General features: G+C 38.2%; 1 protein-coding gene across 1 annotated transcript in view; it reads left to right on the forward strand.

The window, feature by feature from the left end:
* Efhc2 (EF-hand domain containing 2) overlaps positions 1–25,098 on the forward strand; it is a 172,513-nt gene that overhangs the window by 125,499 nt on the left and 21,916 nt on the right. The window contains exons 13-14 of the mRNA XM_028776029.1: positions 18,290–18,487; positions 19,850–19,942. Of these exons, the coding sequence (XP_028631862.1) occupies positions 18,290–18,487; positions 19,850–19,942 (291 nt within the window). The remainder of the gene's footprint in view (positions 1–18,289; positions 18,488–19,849; positions 19,943–25,098) is intronic.

Genomic DNA, 25,098 nt, shown 5'->3' on the forward strand with positions numbered 1-25,098 from the left:
CAAATTTTATTCTCCATACCCAAAGGCCAAAGTGACCATTGAGACAGAAGTTCTTACATTTAGGGGGTTTGGTTGCACCTCTGGCCCTAGCTGCTACCTGTTAAGTTGATCATCTTCTCTGGCCATCAGATCCCTTTTGGCTTTAATGGCTAGGGTAATTCCCATTTTCTTTCAAACTCAACTATGAGTTTGAATTACTTCTTTTTTTTTTTTGAGACAAGGTTTCTCTGTGTAGTCCTGGCTGTCCTGGAACTCACTCTGTAGACCAGGCTGGCCTCGAACTCAGAAGTCCGCCTGCCTCTGCCTCCCAAGTGCTGGGATTAAAGGCATGCACCACCACTGCCTGGCTTGAATTACTTCTTATTCTATAATTTTTCCATGCACAATCTCTAATACTCTCTAAAATTACATCTGAGAATATACTGACTAGACACATTATTCTTAGGTTTTAGCATATTATTATTAGCATGGATGCTGAAGTGGAATTGGTAGTGGTCATATAGGCCTGGTTAAATTGAGCACCCCTATTTAAAAGTCATAATCACTTTCAGGCAATTTTTTTCTTTCTTTTTAAAAGGGCTGTTCATTTTGATCAACTTGAGTTTTATGGGATGGTAGAAAAAATACTTGGCATGTTAGAATAAATAAACAATATAATGTACCAAAACAGATAGGGGTTTTCTTGTTTCTAAAGAGTGGAAAAAGGACCAGCTCTTTTGCTATGTTGTACATGGACATATACATTTATATCATGTTTATATCTTTTTTCCATGATTATGTCCTTGCGGGAGTGGGTAAATCATTAACAGCGCAACTACTATTCTATCCAGCATTACAGCGTGGTAATAGTCCGTTTTCTAAATGAAGTGCCTGTGATTTAAAAGCAAGTCAGCTATGTGACCACATAGTTGCTAGCAAATGACCCCGTTAGTGCCACCCATGTTCCTTCTTTAATTAGAGTCCAACTTATGCTTTAAAAGATTGAAACAGTAAGCAAAGGCTAATTGTAGTTCCTCAGACAGAGAGTTATGTTATAAAATAGAGGGTATAAAATAAGAGGCTATTTAGAGCAGGAGGGTCACCTTAGGGCAGGATCTGCTTGGCCGCCTTATATGCAAGTAAATTTTGCAGTCATAAGGTACCCAGTGTGATGGCATGCTTCACAGTATGAGTTATGCATAGCAGACCCCTGGTGAGTGAGAGGTTCAGAGTTGAGTATATTGTCCTTGAGAGGTTTCAGCTTACCTGTGGTCTTAGACTGCTTGTTTAGGGCTTCAAATCTGTTTTGGTTTTCTTTCCCACAGAATGTTGGAGTTGGTATCTCTCTGGTGGTACAGTATGAATTGTTTTTCACTCACTTAATGTTTGTAATTCTATTTGTGTGTATGTATACATTTGCATGGGCAGGTGTATATGTGTAATATGCTGATGTGCATGTCTATGTGTGTCCATGTGGAAAGCTCAGTAGGGCATTGTGTCTTCCTCTCTTTCTGTCTTACTGCCTTGAGACAGTGTCTCTCACTAAACCTAAAGGTTATTATTTTGGCAGTTCATTCTGTTAATTCTACTATTGATAGTAGCTGACACTTATAAAAAATAACTAATTCTTAACTATATAACAAATGCTGTAGAAAATGCTTATACATATTTGTATATATTCATTCTCTATAGCACTCTAACAAAAAATGGTATATTGTGACCTATTTTGAAGGTAAGAAAACTAGAAATCCAGAGGGTTTAGGGTGCTAGCTGCGATCACATTTAGTTATAAAGCTTGAATTTATAAGATGCAGTTTAGCAGTTGCATCATATGCTGACACTTAGATCATTCTAGTGAAGGTTCTTAATTGTAGATTCTTCATCTGTGAAATGAGAGGTTACTGGACCCATTAAATAAATTAACATATGTGAAGCACCAGGCCAGGAGTAGCCATGCTGTTACTTTTATTCACTTCCCCTTTCCATTGGTCATATGGAAGTTACACTGTCGATATAGAAAGCATGAGACTCCTGCTTTTTCTGTTATCATTTTGCTTGAATCTGTGTTTTCTAGAAGGATGCTATTTAAAATGGGGCTAGGAATTTTAAAATTGCTTGGGTATATATCCCTTCTATTTTCTTGTTGTTGTATTGATTTTTAGATATATTTCTATTTTGCCTTGTTTTTGAGATACTTATTTTTTTATTTTATGTATATATTATGAGTAGTTACCTGCATCTATGTAGGAATATACCATGTGCATGCCTGATACCCATGGAGGCCCAAAGAAGGCATCAGATCTCTTTGGAACTAGAGTTATTGATGGTTGCAAGCCACGATGTAGGCGATGGGAAGTGAACACAAGTCCTCTACAACACCTAGCGTTTCTAACTACTGCAGTATTTCTCCAGCTTCTTATTTTGCTTTGTTTTAAAATTAAAATGTGTTACAAATATGTAGGAAATTTTATACTATAAAACAGATACACAAGTAATAAAAACAAAATGAAATGGAAAGATGACTCAGAGGTTAAGAATACTTGTTGCTCTTGCAGAGTACTCAGGTTCCATTCCCAGTACCCACATGGCAGCTTAACAGCAGTCTATAACTCCAATTACAGACTAATGTCTGTAACTAATATAACTAATAGGCCTAACTAATGTCACTTTGTTTCATATGGGGATCTGATACTCTTCTGGCCTGCACAAGCACAAGGCATATACATGATGTACCTACAAACATGCAAATAAAACACTCATATATATATAAAATATATATATATAATAAAAAATATAGAGATATATAAAATAAAATAGAAAAATAAAATAGAAAATTCTCATAAAAATTTTAAAGAAATATAAATGAAACTAGGAAACAGCAGTGGATCCAGAATGGGCTGGTGCACAGAGTGTATAGACTCTAAAAATCATTGTTTTTAGCTGCCAGTGAGTCATAGCTTGGGCTCTGAATGTCTTAGGAAATAGTGTGAAATAGGAGACTGAGAGTACTTATATGATGCCTGAGGTTTCTGAAGCAACAAGTCAGTGGCTGAGGATAAAGAAGCCTAATGCAGAATTGTAGCAAAAACATTCTCCTCAGAGCACTCACAGAGAGGTAGATGGTAGATGAATGGTTATTTTAGTAGTTTGCCTGCTAGATATGTAAAGATGTGCTCCTATTGGCTACTTCTTATCACTTTGAAGAAAACAAAGGCTTCTTACAAGAATGTTCCTCAGTCAAAGCAGTTCTGCTAGCAGTATCATGTGTTATAACCCAGCCTCTCAACTTCCCGAGGTTGAAGAATATAGAGTGTGGGGCATGGTAAAATGAATCAATCAGTCATAGCCACAATTCCAGTGTATAACAAATTATCTGAAGGCATCTGTGTTGTGACAGATATGCATTCTCTTAGCTCACAGATCTGTGGGTTGACTGGGTATCCATTGGTTTGAATTGGGCCCAGCTAATATCACTTTGTTTCATATGGTCTTAATGTATGAGAACCAATAGCAAAATTTCATGACACCAGAGAAAAAGAAAGACTTATCCAGGATTGCCAAATGCAATTTATTAGGGGACTTGGATACAGGAAGATATCTTAGGCTGCAGCATGACAGGTAGATCCCTGCATTATGACTTAGTAGGAAGGGGCTTAAATAATGGCCAGAACAAAAGTGACTTGATCCAAGCCAGAATGTACCTGGTTTATCTCAAGCTCATGTCTTAGATGTCAGGCATATTTGTGGTGCTGCTGTCTGGGTCGTAAAGCTCCTCATACCACTCTAATGATTGTGTCTATTTATAGTGTGCTGGGAAACTCTGTGGGGAAAACAGACTAGGGCTGCTCAGAGGCAGTCATGGGAGTTATGCTCAAGATGGCTGCAGCCAGGTCCTGTTGAACCCCTGTACTGTCACTGTCCTCTGAGGAGTGGCAGGTTCATGGACAGGAATTCTTGTGAGCCAAAAGTGCCATCAGAGAGTGAGAAACATGGATGGCTTCTTAAAGACTCAGGCACACTTAGAGTTCTATGTTCTTCTATTGGCCAAAATGTGTCCTGTGACCAACTCCATTGTCAAGATGAGAGAACAAAATTGGGCCCCTTGTTAGGTTTGGACGTCACATATAGACAAGGGCACAGATACATGGAGAGTGAAATATTGAGTGGAGTGATGAAATATATCACGGAAAACTGGACGTGACTGTAGAAAAGGTTCATCACCACCTCCCATAGACATGCACATGCCACCAGGCACAGATTTCTGCTGCTGTTCTACAGGTTCAGTTTGCCTCTGCAGTAGTTTTGGTATCAAGCAGCTATGGTCATAGCTAGTCATTGTTGCAGCAAATAAACTTTATGCAAATTAGAGAGTCTGAATGGCAGTTCTGTGGTCTGGTAAGAGCTATGGGAGTATACTTGCCAAAGATGCTTACTCCTGGGAATATGGCTGGGCCCTGAAATAGGAAAGAAAGCTATGACTGACAACCAGATTCCCCATTTTGTTTTATTTTAATCTACTCATACAAAAATTATGATTGTGGCTGGGCACAGTGGTGGTTGCTTTAATCCCAGTACTCAGGAAGCAGAGGCAACTCAGCCAAGGATTTATGGTGTGGCCCTGTCCAAAAGCAAATTGTGTGTGTGTGTGTGTGTGTGTGTGTGTGTGTGTGCATGTGAGTATGTGTATGTACATGAGTGCATGAGTGTGGGTGCCTATGTCATGGCTTGAACACAGAGTTCAGAGGACAAGTTTTAGGAGTTGATTTTCTTCTTCTACTGTGGGATCTGAAGAGTGACCCTAGGTTGTCAGGCTTGCACAGTAGCAGTAAGTGCTCCTGCCAGCTGAGCCATCTTACAAGCACTTTTCTTTATTTCTTTCTATAAGCAAAAATGCAAAAATACTAATAAGTAAACATTTATTTTATGTTTGATAGAGAGCCATGTATGCATTAGAGAGGATGCTATTTTCATATGAATGGCTTCTTTTACTTTTAGAACTACTGTACTTCAGGTTGATACTTTTTGTGGTTACATGTTATGGTTTGTTACAGAGTCTGTAAGCATATTGTGTTGAAAATAAGTTCTCTTATATTTTTGGTTGTGAGTCTAGCCTTTAATAGCTGAGCCATCTCTCCAGCCCCTAGCCGGGCAGTGGTGGCACACGCCTTTAATCCCAGCACTTGGGAGGCAGAGGCAGGTGGATTTCTGAGTTCGAGGCCAGCCTGGTCTACAGAGTGAGTTCCAGGACAGCCAGAACTACACAGAGAAACCTTGTCTCAAAAAAACAAAAAACAAACAAACAGAAAAAAGTTTTCATTAGGTTACCTATACTAAAAGTTATTTCTTATAATGTTGAAAAGTTTAAAAGTTCCAGCTACTGTCAAAATGTAGGTGGTTTGCCTCCATTGTATCTGTGACTTCTGATTCAAATAATTGAGTCTAAAGCCCAGTGCTGCAATTTTCAAAGCTCAGAGTCTTCATAGAAGACTCAAATTCTAAAATTGCCTGTGAAGAAAATTTTCTACAGATAGAATGTAGATTTTTAAAGTCATTAATTTTTAAAAACTTAAGTGTGCATGTGTGCATGTGTGTATATATGTGTACATATATGTTGGTGTCCACAAGGGCCAGAAGAAGGTGTCAGATACCTTGGAGCTGGAGTTACAGGCAGTTGTGAGCTACCTAATGCAGCTACTTGAATTTGAACCCGTGTCCTCAGCAAGAACAGCAAACACACTTAACCAGTGAGCCACATTTCTAGCCTTTTGATATAGATTATTTTGTTCCTAGTACTTTTTGGAGTTGTATGTTGGCATAGAAGACCTAATTGCTTTGATGACTAGTTATCAATTGAGCATGATCCCAAATCGGCTATATGATCCTAGCCCTGTGTCACTGCTAAGAACTGTAATAGAGTTCAAAGGAGTGAAGGTATTTGGGCATAGCTTTTCAGATTTATTTTACTACTTACCCTCTTTATTTTCTTTTCTGAACTCCTGGCCCAAATGTGGCTTCATGATCTCCAAGTTAAAAGCATAAGCCTTTGAGCCTTCCTTCCCATAATCATATGCGATTTCTTTTCCTGCTGATTTGGTACATATATTTAGACCAGGATTGATCAAGTCCTTCCTTTGTTTAACCACTCCAAATATGTATTCACATATAGACTTATACACTTATTCACAGACAGGCACACACACACACACACACACACACACACACACACACAGGCACCATCTATTACAGAGCCTATGGGATTTTGTGACCACAAGCACCCAGACTGTACTATACACATCTTTGTAAAGTTGTGTATACAACCACCACCACAACAACATGACACCTAGATTTTCATGCAGGCTCTGAAAATAATTTGTTGGATGAAAATTTGGTGTGTTTGTTTGTGTTCCAATCTCATCAAGAATATACCATTTTGAAAAGCAAACAGACCAAAGTAAGGAAAAGTTCTATTTAAAGCCTACAAAGTACATATTTTTGTTTTAAATTAAAAACTAATGGGGGATTGGATAATAAAAGAAATGTGATAGTAAACCAGGGAATTAGTGTCAGAAGCACCATACATGCATTGAAACAATGAAGAAAGCAGAGATGGAGGTAAAGAGGCTACCAATAGAAATAATGAAATAGCAAATCATCCTTCATCTCCTTCCCTCCCTCTCTCCCTCCCCCCGTACCGTCCTCCCTCCCTCCCTCCCTCCCTCCCTCCCTCCCTCCCTTCCTCCCTCCCTTCCTTCCTTTCTTTCTGTTTTGTGGGGAGTATTGGGGATAGAATCTAGGATTTGGCCCATGATAAGCATATGCTACACCACAGAGCCAATGTACTTTCAGTTCCTAGGACTTCCTTTTCTAAACTGAAAGGGAAGATATATCTGGAAATCAGGAGAATTCACTGTCCAAGCAAAATATAAGAAAAGAGATTGCTATACCTTAGAAGGGCTTAAAAGGACATAGAAAAGCCTCTTACAAACATCAAAGAAAGATGGGCATAAAACCAGCAGCCCAGCAGCACAACCATTGACCTAGAAACCAGAAAGCAGTGGCCGCAGGTAACAGAAGGATGTGCTGGATTGTATCATCAATGCTCTGAGGGTAAACAAAGTGGGGACAAGTTGCTGTTTTAGTGCATGGGTCATGAGAAATAATTTCGGAACTTCAAGAAAATGAAAAACAACTTCTCAGACAGTTGTTCCAAGTAACAAATTACTTTAATAAATAGAGAGCATGAAGAGAAAAATGAAAAGAACTCAAGAGGAAAGGACCTCTTTAATAAATGAAGCAACACTGACGATTCAGATAGGTTTCATAGACACATGTCTGCCTGTACATGAAAATGGAAAGTTAAAACATTTCAGATAGGTGAATGATGTCATTAAAAACAGTTTAAAAGTAGATGATATGGTTTATGCCACTATTAAAATTACCAAGACAGAGAGACAGCTAAACTGTTCCCGTGTTGTCTGGGAGTATAATTATTTTTCACTTTTATCTTTGATAATTACGTAAATAATTATTTGAGGTATTTTAAGGCCATTTCAAGTTACTATACAGCAGAATTCAAAGAGGGTTACAGATTTTGTGAGCAAAACACCAAGTATTATAGTCTGTTGTAAAAGATGATTAGTATTAGGAGATTACAGCAGCCAATTCATAAAAAATTGAACACAAGGTGACAGCAAGAAAAATCCTTTATTCAGCCACCATTATCTCTTATTTAATCCCCTGAGCTCCTATTGACCCTGAAGTATTTGGGACCTGACAGCATTTTAGATCTTAGAGCTATTTATATTGGGGGATATTTTTGTAGGCTTTACCAGTTAGCCATCTTTAATTCCCAACCCCCAAATCTGAAATGTGCATAACATGTAGAACAGTGAATGGATGCTTTTACATTTTTTGGATTTTTTCTGGATAGTGGTGGTCCAAGCCTTTAATCCCAGAACTCAGGAAGCAGGGGCAGGCAGATCTCTGTGGTTTCAAGGCCACCGTGATTAAACCTGAGTGAGTTCCATGACACCCTAGTCTGCACACAGAGAAAGACCCTGTTTCAAAAAATAAAAAAATAAAAAATAAATAAATTTTTGGAGTATTTCAAGTTTGACCTTTTCCAATTATAGATGTTCAGCATGTATCAGGAATTCTTTTCAGAGTTAACAAGTATATTTTTTCTCTTCCTTTTCTTCCACTTCCCCTAACTTTCCTAGACAAAAACACATGCAGCCCTAGTTGATGAGTCTCAGCTCTTTTCTCTCACCCTCTTCTCTCTCTCTCCATGCAGTGCTCAATGGTAGTCTGGTGTCTCACTCTGTTGTTATTGTCTTGTTCAGTACTCTTCAAGATAGTTCTTTCGTCAACGGAAGAAAACTAGGATGTCATAGCATGGTCCACATGCATGCTTTTCCTGATTGGCCCTTACTGGGCCAATTGATCTCTTGCTTTCTTTCCACTGTAGCTTAGTCATCTGAAGAACTCTGACCATCTTGGTTCAGATCTTGGCTCTACCAACTACTATGTGTGTGTCCTTGACCAACTTACTGAAGTTCCTCGGGCTTTAGTGTTTCATGGATAAAATGGGGCTGTGCAAAATCTATTGAGAGGATTGCTGTGGGCAGTAAATGAGTCCATGCGGGTGAAGCACTTGAAAAAAGTATCTTCAAGGATTCTTAACACAGATCCTCTAGTGTGTCATCTTCTTGCTTTCTTTCAGTCTTGGGGAATATGGATCTTTGTCCTTTTCCTCCTAACATCATTCCTGTCTCCCCTTCCACTTCTCTGGATAGTATATTGCCATTCACCCTCAAGGTCTGTTCCTTTCAGACTTCTGTGATGTCTTTCTGAATTTCCCTGTGTGTATACATGTGCCAGACCAGATGCCAGACACCATCTCTAAGCTTCTAGTCATGATTTTATTGTAGCCAGTTTTATTTTGTTTCTTTTACTTGGCTTTGTTTCTGGGCTGTGACTAACTCTAGGATGCAGGTAGTGAGAGCCATGAGGTAAGTGTGTTCCATTCCTTTCTTTTTCTCTATCAGTTGCCAAGAAGTTTGGTGTTCAAAGTTTGTTAGCAAAATGAGCCCATAGCAAAGAATATATGTATCCAGAACACACCAGAATAAATATAATTTTTGAACAAATAGGAGAAGACATATTTAAGCTTATTTATCAGTTAGTTATTAAAATGATATAATTTTTCATATTGAGTTCAGATTTAGGGAGGTTGGTATGGCTGAAGCATAGGACCTTTCAATTGATCTACCACTTAGCCCTTATGTAACAACAATGAAAGAAAAAGTGATCATAAATTTAAGAGTGAGACATTTGCATGGGAAGAAAATGAGGAAATTATATTACAATTTCAAACAATAAAAATTATCATAAAATGAGTAACATCCATTGCTATGAGCTCATAGGAGGGTAGATGTTACTTAGTATCAGATGAAAATCCTTTTAAATGTTCCTTTTTTGCCCTTTGAATTATATTTCTGAAGTATGATCTAAAGGGAACACATGTAAGTATAGACAAATATTTATGTATACAGGTACTCACTGTGACATTATTTTGTCAAATTTGAAATTAAGCCATAAAATACAAAATAATTATATTTTATAATATTAAAATGTTATAATGATATAACACTTGCATGTGGGAAGACTGATAACATTGAAATGTTGTAGTAGGCGTGAGTAAAAAGAAGATTATAAAATATATCTACCTCTATTTAGAGAATAATGAACGAAACCCTGTATAGAAAACAGATTGTAAATTAGTGTACCGTGTGTTTGTTTGTTTATATTGAAGTGCCAGGAGTGTATATATCCTCCTGCCTTCCATTCTTCCTTCACTTCCATCTCCCTTTCTCCAGCTCTTCTTCTCTCTGTTCTTCCCACAATGAAGACATCAAGTAGACTAAGCATTTGTTCCTCCTGCTATAATCCCAGCCCCCATTTTCCCCTTTAAAATCTTATCTTATATATTATTCAAATTCTTTACAATTGGAAATACATCATTTTATACTAAAGTCTTTAGAAAATGACTCTGATTATATTATTTGCAATTGTTCGATAGCAGTAAGTTAGACTGGTGAGTTGTTTATAAGCACATAAAGGGTATAGACCCCGATGTTGTATTGAGCCTATGTATGATCTGTCAGTAGTACAGGGTTTATGTGGGGTCATCGTTCACCTAGGCACCTCAGCATTTTGGGATGTAGAAGCAGGAACATTGGGAAATAGAGGTCAGGCTAAGCTATGCAGAAAGACTCTTCCTTCACTAAAGCCAAATAAGCAGGGTTTACTTGGAGACAAATGATCTCAACACAGGACAGTCTCAGTGCAACTAGGTAGCAGAACATGAGGATCTTTGCTGGAAAATGAAATGCTTATTTATCCATTTCTACCCACACTGCAAGTTAATCACCATCTCCCAGATTTCCATTTGCTTTTCCAAAAAAGAAATATTCATGCAATTTAAGAAACAATAACAACAAAAATCACTGTCACATCAATTCATTTAAATACATTGTCCCAAATGGTGGAATTATACCTGAATGTTTTAAAGGCTGTCTAAAATTATGCCTCTGTGAAGAATAGGCTGTTAATAATATACAGCAATTGCTCTTAACTGCATGAAAAGATCTTTTTGTTTGGCTACACTCAAACAGCCCTCAAGTTGAGTGCTCCAAGACATAGTGAATTTCAGACTAAATAAATTAAAATGATCATGTACATTCCACTGCATGTCAAAACAGGAAAAGCCATAGCATTTGATGCGAAATGAGATGAGACTTGTAATGAAGAGAAAATAAGAAGCTGCTTACAGTTATTTGGAATAAGAAACCAGGGTCAATGATTTTCAATACAGATGCACCTCTCATTTAGAAAATATATCCAAAAAAACAGATTTAAAAAGCAGATGAATTTGGCAGCAATTATACTGTCATAAGATTCTTTCATTTCAAACGGATATATGTCAAGGTTCAGTGTGCTTATTACTGTTAAGATCTTGACAGAAATGGGTGGAATTTACAGCTAAGATGTTGGGTGCCACTGCCAAATACAGATAACCAAAATGAAGATAGCCTGTCCTTATGTGTAACAAGAAATGAAAGACAGAGTCTAATTTGATTTTTAAAAATTTCTTATTGGTGTGGTTTTGAGATTTAGCTAGTAGATAAAGGAAGGCTTGCCTGGAGCCTGTTAGTTTATCCCTTTATACTTATTCTCTGAATATGACTATTTAAAACCAGCAGACTATTTTCCCTAGCCATTCTGCAGACAAATTCTGAGATTTCAGTGTCATTAAAACTAGTTCTCTGTCCTCCAAGATAAATTTACTTAAGAGAAGTCACTTGTTCCACTTAATGCAGCTTGAAACAATCCCCATTATAAGATGTGAACACTAAAAATTGCTCTAATTTATTATTTGGTGTTCCAGTCACTATGCTAACTGCTTTTCATGGCTTTCTAACTTGATCCTAGGTTTTCATGTCTTTAACAAACAATTTATGGTGCAGGGATCAGAATATACCAGGGACTATGTAAAGTAGTGCAGATTTAGCACACTAAATAGACAAGTAGCCCTGGCCATTGTATGCCATACATTCTATATGATGTGCAAACAGCTTAAGAAAATGACATATAGGATAAAGTGTTATGGATAGCAGCAGCAGAAAATAGCTGGGAAGAGGTTAGAGTTCTAGAGGAGGCGTCGAGCTTTTAACAGGGTTAATCAGGGAAAGCCTTATAGACAAGGTGACATCTGAGCAGATGAGAAGATGCCTGAGGTCGAAGCTGTTAGAAATTTCCTAGAGAAGAATATCATGGCTAGAAGTAATGACATCTGCAGAGACCCATGCCTAGCTTCTTTGAGGCCCAGCAAGAAGCACAGTTGAGAAGGTTCAGGACAGGGGGAAGAATTAGAGGGTCACAGGGGACGAGTTATAAGGGGCAGCATACTAGACAGACACAATCAGCTTGTTTGGCCGTGAAGGCATCAGAAAGCTTTTGGCTTCTTAGATGGAGAGATATAATAAGCACTAAGATCTAACAGGACAGTCATGCTCATACTAATATCTTGAAAGGATCCTGAAGCAAACCAATCTTCTCTGACACAGATGCTCATGCCCAGTTTCACTGATAGAGTCTGGGGCTCAGAGGGGAGAATTGGTTTACTGCTCACTAGGGATCATTGACACTGAAATTTTAATGCAAGTCTGAGTAATTTTACAGTTTAGAACTCCCCAACTCCTACTAAACCACACCATTTCCCAGTTCAAAACAGGTTCCTGGCCTTGTCAGGCAGAGATGACTTTCTTATAGTCCCAAGTGATCCTCTTCCCTTTGCCACTCTTCTGAATTCTTTGACGTTGGAGGCAAGGTTATCATGTTGCATAGCTTTTGAGAAAATCACTTTAACAGTATATGTTCATAAATGTACTCTGTGAAGATGGTACAGCCTAGCTATGAAGATGGTAATAGCCTAGCTCTCCAGAGAGGCTGATGAGCTTAGTAAATGGCTTTGAACTACAGTTAGGCCTTAGCAGAATCTCTGGTTGTGTATTTCTATTAGCCCCATTTCAAAGTATGTTTTCATCTCTCTTTCACCTGGCGTATGTTCTGCCAGCTCCTCTGCTACCCTCTACTGTCTGGCAATGTCTTCGTCCAACAGTATGCCATGCAGGGATGTTAATAACAGTAAAGTGGGGATTTCTTTGACTTTCAGGTAGAGGGAAAGCCTGAGGGAGTATAGGATGTGAGCAGCCATGTGTAACTTCTGATTAGAGGAAGCAGAAACTTATTTTATTTGATGAATATCAGATTGAAAGAAATGAGAAAGAGTGCTAACAGTAATCAAAACTGCTGCTTGCTTTAATTTAGGTTCAACCTGATTTTTTTGTCACCAGACCTTAGAGCCCAAGGCTGAGGCTCTTGAGGCCTTGTTTATGCTGAAACTCGTTTTTAAAAAGTTTATTTGAAAGGCATTGGTTAGAATTTAATGATTTGATATGTAAGAAAATATCCCAAGGTCCAAACCTTTAAAATGAAGTCTCGATTCACCATTGCTTTATGAGATGACTCTAATGGAATTAAAGCTTGTCAAACTGCTTAACATTTCATGTTTCAGAATTCTGCAGTTACCTCACTACCCTCCAACAGCTTGACATTCCTTTTTTTTCAGTCTTATGATTTTAGTTACAAAACCAGAATCATATCAGTCAGTATACTTTCTAATATTAACTAAATAATACTGTTATTAGCATGGTATTAAACTGCAGAAAATGTGAGTGCTAAGAATGTAGTCCAGTCTTGGTAAAGACAAAAGTAATTTGATATTGGAATATTTGATACTTAATATTAATCATCAAGATAAATAGAGTTAGTAGGTGAGTTGGTTTTTTAAATTGTTTTATTTGTAATTATGTGTGCTTGTGTGTGTTTGTGCACATAACTACAATGTGCATGGAGACCAGAAGAGAGAAGCAGACCTCCTGGGGCTGGCATTCCAGCAGTTTGTAGGTGCCAGGAAATATACTTGGTTCCTCTGCAAGAGCTAGCTGTTCATGCTATTAACTGCTGAACTACCTACTAAGTAGGTTTTAAAGGATATTTTCATTTCTTCTCAGTGACTGGCTAGGAAGTGGTGAGGTGAAATGTCAGTCTCAGGTCTTATTTGAGGGTCTCTGGATGTTTATGTGAGGACTGGCTATGATTGGTGGAAACTACCATATTAGTTTTATGGCTTTGCAAAGCCAAAGTGGAGTGTGAAGACAGCAGGTTAACAGTTTCTTAATAGCTTAAACATTGATTACTGTACTGTCCGGACATTGTATTCCTGAGTACATGTAGTCCCTCCAAGCTGGAACCAGGTGCCCAGTTCAGCATGACAGCATATATCCGTAATCCTAGTACTTAGGAGGCTGAAGCAGGTGGATGACTGTGAATTACAGACCAGTCTGGACTACAAAATGCATTCAAGACTAACCTGGTTTATGTAGCAAAACTCGTATCTCAAAGCAAGACTAAATAAAGCAGGTATTCAAATAAAACCTTGTACACAAATATTCATGGTAGCACTGTTTACACTAGCAAAGGGTGGCAACAATTTAGATATTTATGAATATGCCAATAAGAAAAATATAGTGTATTCATACAATGAGATATTATTCCAGCATAATAAGGAATCAAGTACTTAGACATGCTACCACGTAGGTGAACCTTGAAAACATTGTGTTTCAGGAGAGAACCCAATAACAAAAGCATACATATGATTCCATTTAATATGAAATATGAAAATTTGGCAAATATGCAAAGACAGAAAGCTGATTAGGGGCTTCCAGGTAGGGGAGAAAGTTGGTAGGACTAAGGAAAGATGAGCTGCTTAATGGGTAAGGTGTTCTTTAAGGTGACCTAATATAGCATTACTGATAGCCTAAATGTCGAGAATTGTACATTTTATGCTTTTTATACTGTACTTCAATAAAAAATAGAACATACTATTTTGCAAAGATTTTCTAATTTTTTCTTGTCAAGTTTTTTTGAAGTTTGGCAAGATGTTTTGAATCCCAAAGAACATGGGAAATGCAGGACAAAATAGTAGCAGCCACCATTTTGACATCTGTGTGATGAGGCAAGGACGTCCAGGTACAGATCCTAGGGTGTTGTCCTAATTCTCCCTCTACAACAGCCATATAGGCAGCACTGCAGGGCTCTGGACTGGGCCTCTGTTTCTACTGTGGGATGTCTTGGTTGTATAGCTCTCACATAAAGCCATGGAATGCTGTGAGATACTGAGCTATTTAAAACAAGCATACAAGGAACGCAACAGATATAAATTTGAGCTGCAGTGAAGCCAGGATAATTTCAGTTTATGTAATAAAAAGGAAAATAAACTTTTATGATCTGGAGGTACTATAATAAGTTTCGTTAGAAAGGTATTGAGAGTTTCTAGCTACTGCTGTGCATGCCTTTTTTTCTCTCCCTCCCTTTCTTCCTTCCTTCATTCCTCCCTTCTTTGTTCTTTTCCTTTAACTTCTTCTCCCTATCTCTTCCTTTCTTCCATCCCTCCTTCCTTCCTTTATTCCTTCCTTTCTTTTGTAGGGGTATACCACTTACTCCTCTTCATGCTATATTCTATTTTCCAGAGTGAAAGGACTATTTCCCTATTTCAGAGACCCAGAAAAAGTAAAAATATATTTTATAAAAAGGAAACAATCAGAGATAATGCCCTTGATGTTTTACACAAATGTGTCCCATGATTGTTGGGTTTTCCATGTATTTTCCATGAGTTGTATTGAGATCACACTATGCTTACCCATAGAGCAGCAGCACTATGAGTATCATTGATACCAAGAGGCACACTATTAATGCTGTGTCCTTTTATGCACCTTCATTAGTGTTTATTTCATTTCTAGTGCAGTTAATGATCTAGGTCTTTTCTTGCAAACACTCTCCTATGTTCAGTTAGTCCTTTGTCATGGATACTTAGTGACTCAGAGTTTCTAAAATTGTGTGGACTAAGTTCAGTTCTGAAAAAAAAGAAGTTAATAAGATGTCTCATTCCATTTTTCTGTTTCTGTAACAAACTACCTAAGACTTAGTGGTTTACAAAGAAGCATGTTTAGCTGGGAGTTTTGGAAACTGAGAAACTAAGAATGTGATACTGCTATGTGATAAGGGTCTTTCTTTTATTGCACTAGAACATGACAGATGGTATCACATAGCATGGCAGAGTAAGTATGCTAGCTCAGGGATCTGTTCTTCCTTTTATGAAGCCACTAACACTTTCTGTGTAGCCCATCCTCATGAAATTACCTAACCCTAATTCCCTCTCCTAATAACAGCAGCATTTATTCGGAGATTTAAGTTTTCAACACGTGAATTTGGGGGGAGATAGTCAAATAATAGCACTGACTACAAAGAAAAAAGTGGTCCATACAAACTCAGCTCAAGGCTGGAGATCATTAATAGAGTTCTTACCTAACATGTGCAAGGAACTAGCTCTGATCCCTAGCTCTGCAAGCACATACAGTTCAGTTCAAATCTCTTGTTCTTTAAGGAAGGTTTTTTTTTTTCCCTAAGCCTCTCTTCTATCAGTCTATATCATGTCCTACCAGAAGAGTACATAGAGTAATACACAGGAACATAGCTTTTGAGACCAGATACTTAGGTTCCCATTCTAACTTTTAGAAAACTGAGAATACTTAACATATTCACATCTGTAAAATATGAATAATAATAGTACCAACCTCTTAGGTCAGGGGAGATAATCCGTGCCAAACGTATCTGTAACACAGGACCTGGTATATTGTTATTTGACTTAGGGTTTTATGGCTGTGAACAGACACCATGACCAAGGCAACTCTTATAAAGGACAATATTTGATTGGGTGGAGCTGGCTTACAGGTTCAGAGGTTCTGTCCATTATCTTCAAGGCAGGATCATGGCAACATCGAGGCAGACACAATGCAGGAGGAGCTGAGACTTCTATATCTTCATCTGAAGGCTGCTAGCAGAATACTGGCTTCCAGGCAGCTAGGATGAGAGTCTTATAGCCCTCACCCACAGTGACACACCTACTCCAACAGGGCCACACCTTCTAATAGTGCCACACTCTGAACTGAGTATATATAAACCATTATACAATTCTTCAGCAAACAGTGGAAGGAGTTATTGCTATCACTTCTTTTATTTGGTCCTGCTAGCTTATGGCCCTGAAAGATCTTCTGATGCTTGGAGAACCTAACTGCACTATAGAGTCTGAGAAATTCAGGTGGCAATATACCTTTCATAGGGTTCCCACAAAGAATATTCCTTGTTAATAGTAGTGATTGATTTGTCCTGAATTACTGAATTCTATTTGTTGATTTGGGCCTCCATTAAAAATACAAAACCAAACAGAAAGAGCTCAATAGCCTGGGCTTTATGTAAAATGAAGGATTCCAAAACAGGAAATTCATAATTAGAATAACCTTGCATTCATTCATTTATATTTTCTCATTCATATTCCCCAACCTTCTTCTCCTATGTATATGTGTGATATAAGATCTCTCTATGTAGCTCAGGTTGGCCTTGAATTCCTAGGAATTCTCCTGCCTCAGCCTCCCCAACCCTTCTAAGTGTTCCACCATACATAGCTTTTCTGAGATCCTTAATTGATAATGATAATGACCAGAAATATCTAAAAGAACTAAAGGCTATTAATCTGAAAAACTCAACTATAGTAGAAGAACATATGAACTCTCTTTTTCCTGTGTTTATTTGGGACTCTTGGGAACTGAATTATTTCCAGTAAGTCAGTTTTCTTGTGGAAGTTTATTCATGTAACCACCATGACATTTTTCATTTTAATGATTTTGATTTAGCTCATCCTATTGTAGGCTGCACAATTTATAGCTTTCATACAGATGATGTATTGAAAACAGTACAGACAGTATGTTAGCCTTTGCATCCTCATCATCAATAGTATGTTGTTATTGTTGTCTGGCTTCTTTAGAACTGCTAAATAATCTCAGTGCCATTTGTCTTTTAAAGAGCCAGACAGCTGAACTCTTACATGATTCTTCTAAGTTTTTTTCTCATTGCCAGTGTATCATTTTTTACTTTTGGCAACAGAAATGTGAACTTTTCCCATCTTCAAAATATCCTTCTAGTTTATTGACTTATAAATCCTGTGCCCTGGGAAAACAGAAACCCAAGTCAGTTACTATTTCTTGATGACAAGACATTGAACCAAGTTATATACTTAGTGACAGGTATTAAAACAACTAACCTCCTCATTGCAGATTATTCTCAAAGTGAACAAAATATTTAATTTATATAGTATAATGCTTATTATTTTCCATGATAGCATTGATGTCTTTTTAATGCTCCTAAATTAAGATATGAATTAAGGCAAAGAAAATAGAGGCTGGGCCTGATAGCACAAATCTGTAATCTGACCTAATTGGGAACTGAGGCAGGAGGATCTCAAGTTCAAGGCCTACCTTGATTATAGAGTGAATTAAAGGCTAGCCTAAGTAAATTAGGAGGACCTCTATCTCAAAAGGATAATAATGATCACAATAATGAAAGGACTAAGGTTATAGCCCAGTGTTAAAAGGTTTATTTCCCATGTCAGAGACCTGGATTCAATTCTTAGTGCTGAAAAGGGAAGGAAAAAAATCAAAATAACAAACAAAAAATGGTCCCCTGAGACATAGTAAAAGTTTTATAAAATGGAATTTCAACCTGATTAGCAGACAGAAAATCTTCTTCTATGCCTTTTTTGTGAATGCTGTTCCTTCTACTTTATTTGCAGAGATATCCTGATGAGCATCACTATGGGGAAGCTTATAGACCAGGAGCTGATAACTATTGCACGCCACTACCGTGTGCCTGAGAGTATGGATCCAGACTTAACATACTTAATTGCACAGGCCCATGAAAAGTTCAAGAAAAATATGTTTGAAAATTTTGACATGTTCGTTTATAACTGTGTGTATGAAGACAGAGAAAAGTAAGTTTTGTTTTATTGATTTTAATAAATCACTTAAGTTTATGTGAACTTAAGTAGTAAGGAAATTTCTGTATCTTTATGAAAGGGGGCAAAGAGAACATTGACATGTTTCATTATCTTGAACATGTTTTAGCAAAGCTATCTTAAATCATAGGAGACGAGACGGATAGAGGAGATCTTCTATCTTTAAAATGAATAGGTTGCCCTCATTGATTTTCTTTTGTTTCTAAGGCACTTTTGACTAAAATAGAGTAATCAAAGATGTTATAGGATTTAATGGTGAGCTGTCATCTTTCTATTATTTTGGTACTAACTAGGATTTATAAACTGTGTCTTTTATAATACATAGGGCAGAGACCTTGCAGATAAACTTTCTGTGAATTTGGGGGCCGCTGTTTCTTTTTACAAAATAATGAAGCTCAGTGGGATCTATTTCTAATGCACTGTTCATATATGTTGAGTTTTGCTAGGTCATTTAAAAAATACTTTTCATTTTAAAAAGAGTTTTTGTTATTATTTGTGTGTTTTTGACATTGTTACTCTACGTATATCACTGTAGTGCTGTGGAGGTCAGAAGAGGGTTCTGGATCCCCTGGAGCTGGAGTTAGAAGTGGTTTTCAGTCGGCAACATGGGTTCTGGGAACCTCTGGGTGAACAGCAAGGATTTCTTGTTTGCTGAGCAACCACTGAGCCATTTCTTAGCTCCAGATTACTTTTTTATCTACAGCTTGATATATGTTAGGATTCTAGATCCCAACATCTTTATTGCAAAGACAGAACCCATTTTATTTTCTTTTGGTTTCTAATTTTGTGTGTTCATAAGAGAATACTGGTTGACTGAAAATACTGGGAAAATTATTCTGTGTGAAGTGACCTTTGGGTCTTCTGTAGAGAACATGATTTGATTCTGAGAAAATCTAAGTGAAAGCCCCAGTTAGGTTTGGGTCCAAGGAAAAGTCCAGAAAAATACCCCCAAGTCATATTATACTTGTGTTGGAGGCTCTCAATGACTGTCTAATTAGGAAATATTTTCAAATATCAAAATCAATTTGATTGGTGGTCAAAAATGCAGATCAGTTAATTAGAGCAACACTCATCGCTACAGCTTTGATATACTGTACCTAACCAAGAGTTGGAATCTGAATCTTGAAAGGCTTTTCTGAGAATAGTCTGGTTCCTTCCAAAGTAGAAACTACTGATGAAATGCAATATGACTGTTTTTCTTTACTTTCAATTCCAATGCCAGTTTTGATACTTCCATTTTAGGATATATCTCATTTATATTTCCCTTCCTATAGCATGTAATTCTTACTAACATGACACACAATTCTTAAAAGCACATTTAATTTCTTTTGAATACAGAAAAGGTGTATTACCCACCAAAGACATCAGAAGGATGTGCAAGTCTTTCAGGCTACCTTTGAATGATGACTTTCTAGATTGCTTACTGTCCAGGTAAGTGAAGATCCCCTTTTGAAGGAGACTGAACTTAATGTTTTTATTTGGGGGACTATATTTAATTATCTTTGACTTTTGCCCTTGATTGTTTTGATCATATCGTTGATAACCTACTTCTGTATAAGTATTATGAAGCAAAACTTAGTCGTGATTTTAATTCTTAAAATGACTGTTGGGAATTATTATTTCATCTTTTGGACATTAATGTGTACATACACATGGCTCCCTATGGCAAAAAAGAAGTATATGCCTTTATTTGTTATGATATCGCCATAAAATTTAGGTCAGGCTTTTGAAAGCAGTAGTTACTGGTGTCTAAAGACATGTAGAAAAAAGACCTAGGATTATGAACATTTGCTTGTCTCCTTTGCCTCCTTCTCTAGAGCCAGACAAAGAACAGATGATGTTGCCATGAAAGGCACTGTTACCATACTGTCGTATTTTTGTCATTTATGCTTCCTATGCCATTAGTCCAAGCTCTCTTGATCTCTGACTAACATATCTTGTTTATTCTGACATTTTTTCCTTTGTGGCAGATATGATCATTGCTTTAGATGCAGTATTTCATTACCTTTTGAAAACAACGTATAGTACACAGAACTATTACCACTCTATTTGTACATGAGATGTTGAAGTTTAGAGAAAAAATGGTATTTTTTCCAAGGTTACAATATTCTAGAAGAAAATTTGTAACCTGACCATTGAACTTTCTATTTCTTACCCCTTGTTTCTGATAGTTTTGAATCATTGTCTACAAATAAGCAGCATATTAGGATGCTTTGACAATTCCACCTTCTTTCCCTGCCTCCACAGACTCATTCTTTTCCATTACCACCACCCTCATTCTGACCCACATATCTTCCTGCCAAGTGCAGGGGTTCACTATTGATCTTCTATCAATCTCTGTAGTTCTATGTCTGTTTTTATACACAGCAGCTAAGGACATTCTAGAAGCAAAAATGTCCGTGTATTGCCCTTTTTACATGTCTGTCCTATTTCTTTGTTGTGTATAGAAAGATCAGTTATTCTGTCCTAGGCTCAGAACTTTTTGTTGGAGTGTGTTCTCAAACAGATGTACTAGAGAGTCTTCATCTGAGATAAAACATGAAAGTAAAGGGAAGATAAAAACAATTCCTATGCTGGGGAACTGGCATCTAAGGTATCAGGAGAGGAAACTAGAGGAATCCAATTTAGGTAGATGTATGTGTTCAATAAACTGACCTAGAGGAATTCTCTAGAGAATCACCACCACATATTCTTCTCTTTTCTTTTTTGATTGCTTACTTGTTTAGGTATATTCCCTTTTATTTGCTAGGAGCACTGTTGAGGGGAAGTAGGTCATCCGGGTGTAAAGTAGCCAAAATAAAGTAGACAACCTAGGAGTCTAAAATTCTCTATAGTCATCATGTTCCCAGGGTTTCCAGTTTCTTCCCCATAATCCAGAGAAATGGGTCATCTCACATTTGTACATATATCCTCTACCTTCCAAGTTTTTTTTTATTTTCATCAGTAGGAAATAGCAGCACAAACATGGAGCTCTCGTATATGCTTAGCTGGTGACTGAAGTGATTTTTTTCCCTAAGAATTCTTAAAATTCTGTATTTTTTTTGTTCCTTACATAGCAATAAAGAGTTGTGACGTGACCTTTGGTCTATTCACATGTGTATATCTACTTCTAACATTTTTGATTTACCACCTGTGAACAAGCAACAAGCTGCCTGCCTAATCTTACCAGTCTGGGAATTTCATGTTGTCTCTTGAGTTCTTTGAACCACTTCTTAGCTGTGCAATCTTGTACAAGAGTTTTGACCTGTCCAAATCTCAAATCCCTTCCCTAAAATGGATTATCAGTTTACATCCTAGTATTTCCATTGTGTGAGCTCTGAAGAGTTACCGAGATACATGACACAGCACCTGGTACTGTCTCTTGGCTGAAAATTAGGAGCAAAGCTAAGCCAGAGGTCACAGTTCATAAGGTGAACCTCAAAACTGAACTGGAAGGAGCCTGTATCTATTATGCTAGGAGCCCTGTTTTGTAATAGTTGGATCTGGATGCCTTTCATACATTAAACTGTCTCCTAGTCAGGAAGCTGCAGATCTTTATTAGATTACCTCTTGATGAGTTTGAGGATGAGTTCTGCTAGCAAGTCCAATGATGTGGGAGCCTGGCCCTGCAGGACCCAGAGTTCATACACAATGCTAAGGCCACCAACCCATCATCCTCCCATTCTCTCAGCAGACTATTTTGTCTTTGCCTTTATGATTTGACATTAAATTAAAAAAGACTCTTCTGCAACTTGTTTTGAAATCTGTCTCAATCTCTGCCTCCAAGCCTAGCTTAGCTGAGGAGGTCATTCCTCTCTGCTGCTGAACAGCCCATGTTCAGTCTAACTTTGCTTCTAATTGTGCAGTGACCCTTCTTCATACTCAGGGGAAACTTCAGACTAATCAGATTAGAAAATGGCTCATTCCCATTCCCCTCTCCATCCAATGTGCCCTGCCATGATTTGGGTCACATGCTTGGTGTTTTGCGTCATCTCCGCAGATTCCTTTCAAAGACTGCCCTAATTCCTAATGGGCCCATCAGCCTGCAGCTTACATTTAGATTCTGCATTCTTATTGTTCCCCACAGACTGCACAAGGCTTTACAGAGCCTTGACGAGAGTCTCTTGTCTGCATAGCCTTCCTCATGGCATGCTAAACCAGAACCCCCTTTGACGTCTGCAGTCTCCCATGGGAGGCAGGCATGGAGCTTGTTGTTTTTGCTCCATGCACACTGTGCCCAGGGTTGGAGATGATTACCTGCCTTATAGTGAGGCTGGGAAGCTGCTGCGATATGTGAATTCAGGTCACAGAGTGAAAAGCACAGTGGCTACAGGATAGGGTTCTTCCTTTTACCTAATGACAGCTACCTAGGCATTTTCCTTAACCCTGTGTTTGGTGGCAAAATTTCTCTTTTGTTTCATTTCCTTTGTCCTTAGAACTCAGCTAGGTGTTTTGCTTATTAGTACAACCAAAGATGCAGTGTAGACTTCACGGTCTTCTCATTGGCAGTTGATTCAGGCCCCAGCAGTTTGTGTTGTAAGAGCCGGTATGAATTCATCTTTATATCACCACCCAAGTTCATTTCACTAATGCAGAATATTAGACTTCAGGTCTATGTAGTGGTGGCTAGTACCCATTAATAACAAACGGTAGTGACACTTTGTATTGACATAGTGTTATGAACCTGAGAACACTTGGTGAAGAGCATGTTAAAAGCTGTATTTTAATTGATGATGGGCATTATTCATCATTTCACAAATGTAAGCTTTGAGATATGAGGAGAATCACTGAAAAAGGGTGTTCAATGCCAAGGTGACTTTTAAACAGTGTTGTAACTTAGTATGATACTAAACCCTTGCTTCTACTCAAGTTCCTAGAGATAGGACTCTGACTCCTTCATCTTTGAAGCCTTGGAGATTGGTTCTTTGCTGGAATATTGTATGTGTCTTGAATCCGCTATACCTAATTCTAAAACTCAACTCAGCTGCTCCCTCGCTATGTGGTCTTTATTTATTCAACCTCCATGAATCTATGTTTAGATGTGAATGTCTTTAAGTAATTTTGAGCAAGATATTTTGCTTCTTAAACCTCAAAAGATGGAAGGAAATCTTAGGTCATTCCATCTTGTGTTCCTTGTGGAACTAGAGAGTTAAAGAGGTGGCCTTCTTTAATTCTGACCTTCTGAAACTAGATGGAGAATTCAACCACAGTCTTCTCTCAGCAGCTCTGCCACAAGTTAGTCTTTTATGGCTGGCTTTGGGTCCCATGGAATGCCTTAGAACTGGCCTCCCAAGAGAGCTGGTGCCTCATCCAGAAAGATCAGTTAAAATGGAAAAAGTTAACAAGGCTTTAAAAATCATTTCATTATGCTTTGCCCAGCCCTGCCCCCTCTTAGAGGCAGGACTCAGTCTCAGGAAATTTTCCCCAGCAATACCTGCTAGTGAGGCTGGCAGGCAAGCATTGAGCCATGTGGTTATTGTCTCACAATGTTTGGTGTACTCTTGAGGGCGTCATAAAGGAGCGCATGTTCCCTCTTACTGTTTCTTCTACTGTTCCCTTCCCTCTGTTTCCTTCACTCCTTGCCTTTATCCTCATGTTGTTAAATATGCATACCCACCCAGGTCCTTTCTGTAGATTTGAATGCAGGGTGAAAAAAAATCTAAGCGAATCCCACACCATTCTCAACAGAGAATGAGAACAACAATTCTCAGTAGAGAATTGACTATCTGTATAGTCCATATTTGGCAGCCATTACCCACCTGACCAGGCACCTCTAAAATTTCCATTTAGAGATGGAGCTACTTAGAAATAACCAATTTCTTACTGTCAGCCCAAGTGATGCCATCTTGTCAATTGCACCCACCACAATGGCCCAGAGCTTTTCCTTCCTTGTGTGTCTGGCATCACAGATTTCCCCCAGGCATTTCAGAGCACACTTCCTGGATTCTGCAGTAATGGACACAAACCAAGTGCGATTAAGAGTCAAAGTGGGGCTTCACTGCCTTCCCCTCTCTTCTGGACCATTTCCTAAGCAGTGAGGTAGCCAGTATAGCAGAAGAAGGGGCAGGTACATCTTCGATGAAATACAGAGACCACTAACCCTTCCACCTCTGTGGAGGGTGAAAATAAAGCAGCCCAGCATATTATTCCCTGTGGTGAGGAGGTGGCTGGCTTACGCAGTTTTCAAACTATTCATCATTCTTGGAAAGAGGAGCATGAACATCAGTCAAACATCCCATTAGACTCGTTCTAAGAACTCCCACCTAGCAAGGCCTCAGGAGGCATGTTTGAGGACTCTTATTTTGTAGAGAGGAACTAGAGAGACGGCCTTCCCTCCCCCTTCCTCCACAAACATGTCTCTTAGTTTGTGTAGGGAAGGAAATGGTGGATTGCTAGAGCATCAAAGGGAAAGAAGAATTCATGGAGGCTTTAGGAAAACACTTTAGCAGTGTGAGCTGGCACTTGAATGTAAGGAGGCTGACTTTTTAACAAGCATAGAAACACTTAAAAGCCAGAATTAGCCTTGCCCTTTAGGGCAGTCACCCTGGAAGGCTATGCACTGATTTCAACAATGTTGCCATAGAAAGTTCTTCTTTGGAATTGGCTTC

This window comes from Grammomys surdaster, unplaced genomic scaffold (genome assembly GCF_004785775.1).
Source record: "Grammomys surdaster isolate TR1022 unplaced genomic scaffold, NIH_TR_1.0 263, whole genome shotgun sequence".
Lineage (NCBI taxonomy): Eukaryota > Metazoa > Chordata > Mammalia > Rodentia > Muridae > Grammomys > Grammomys surdaster.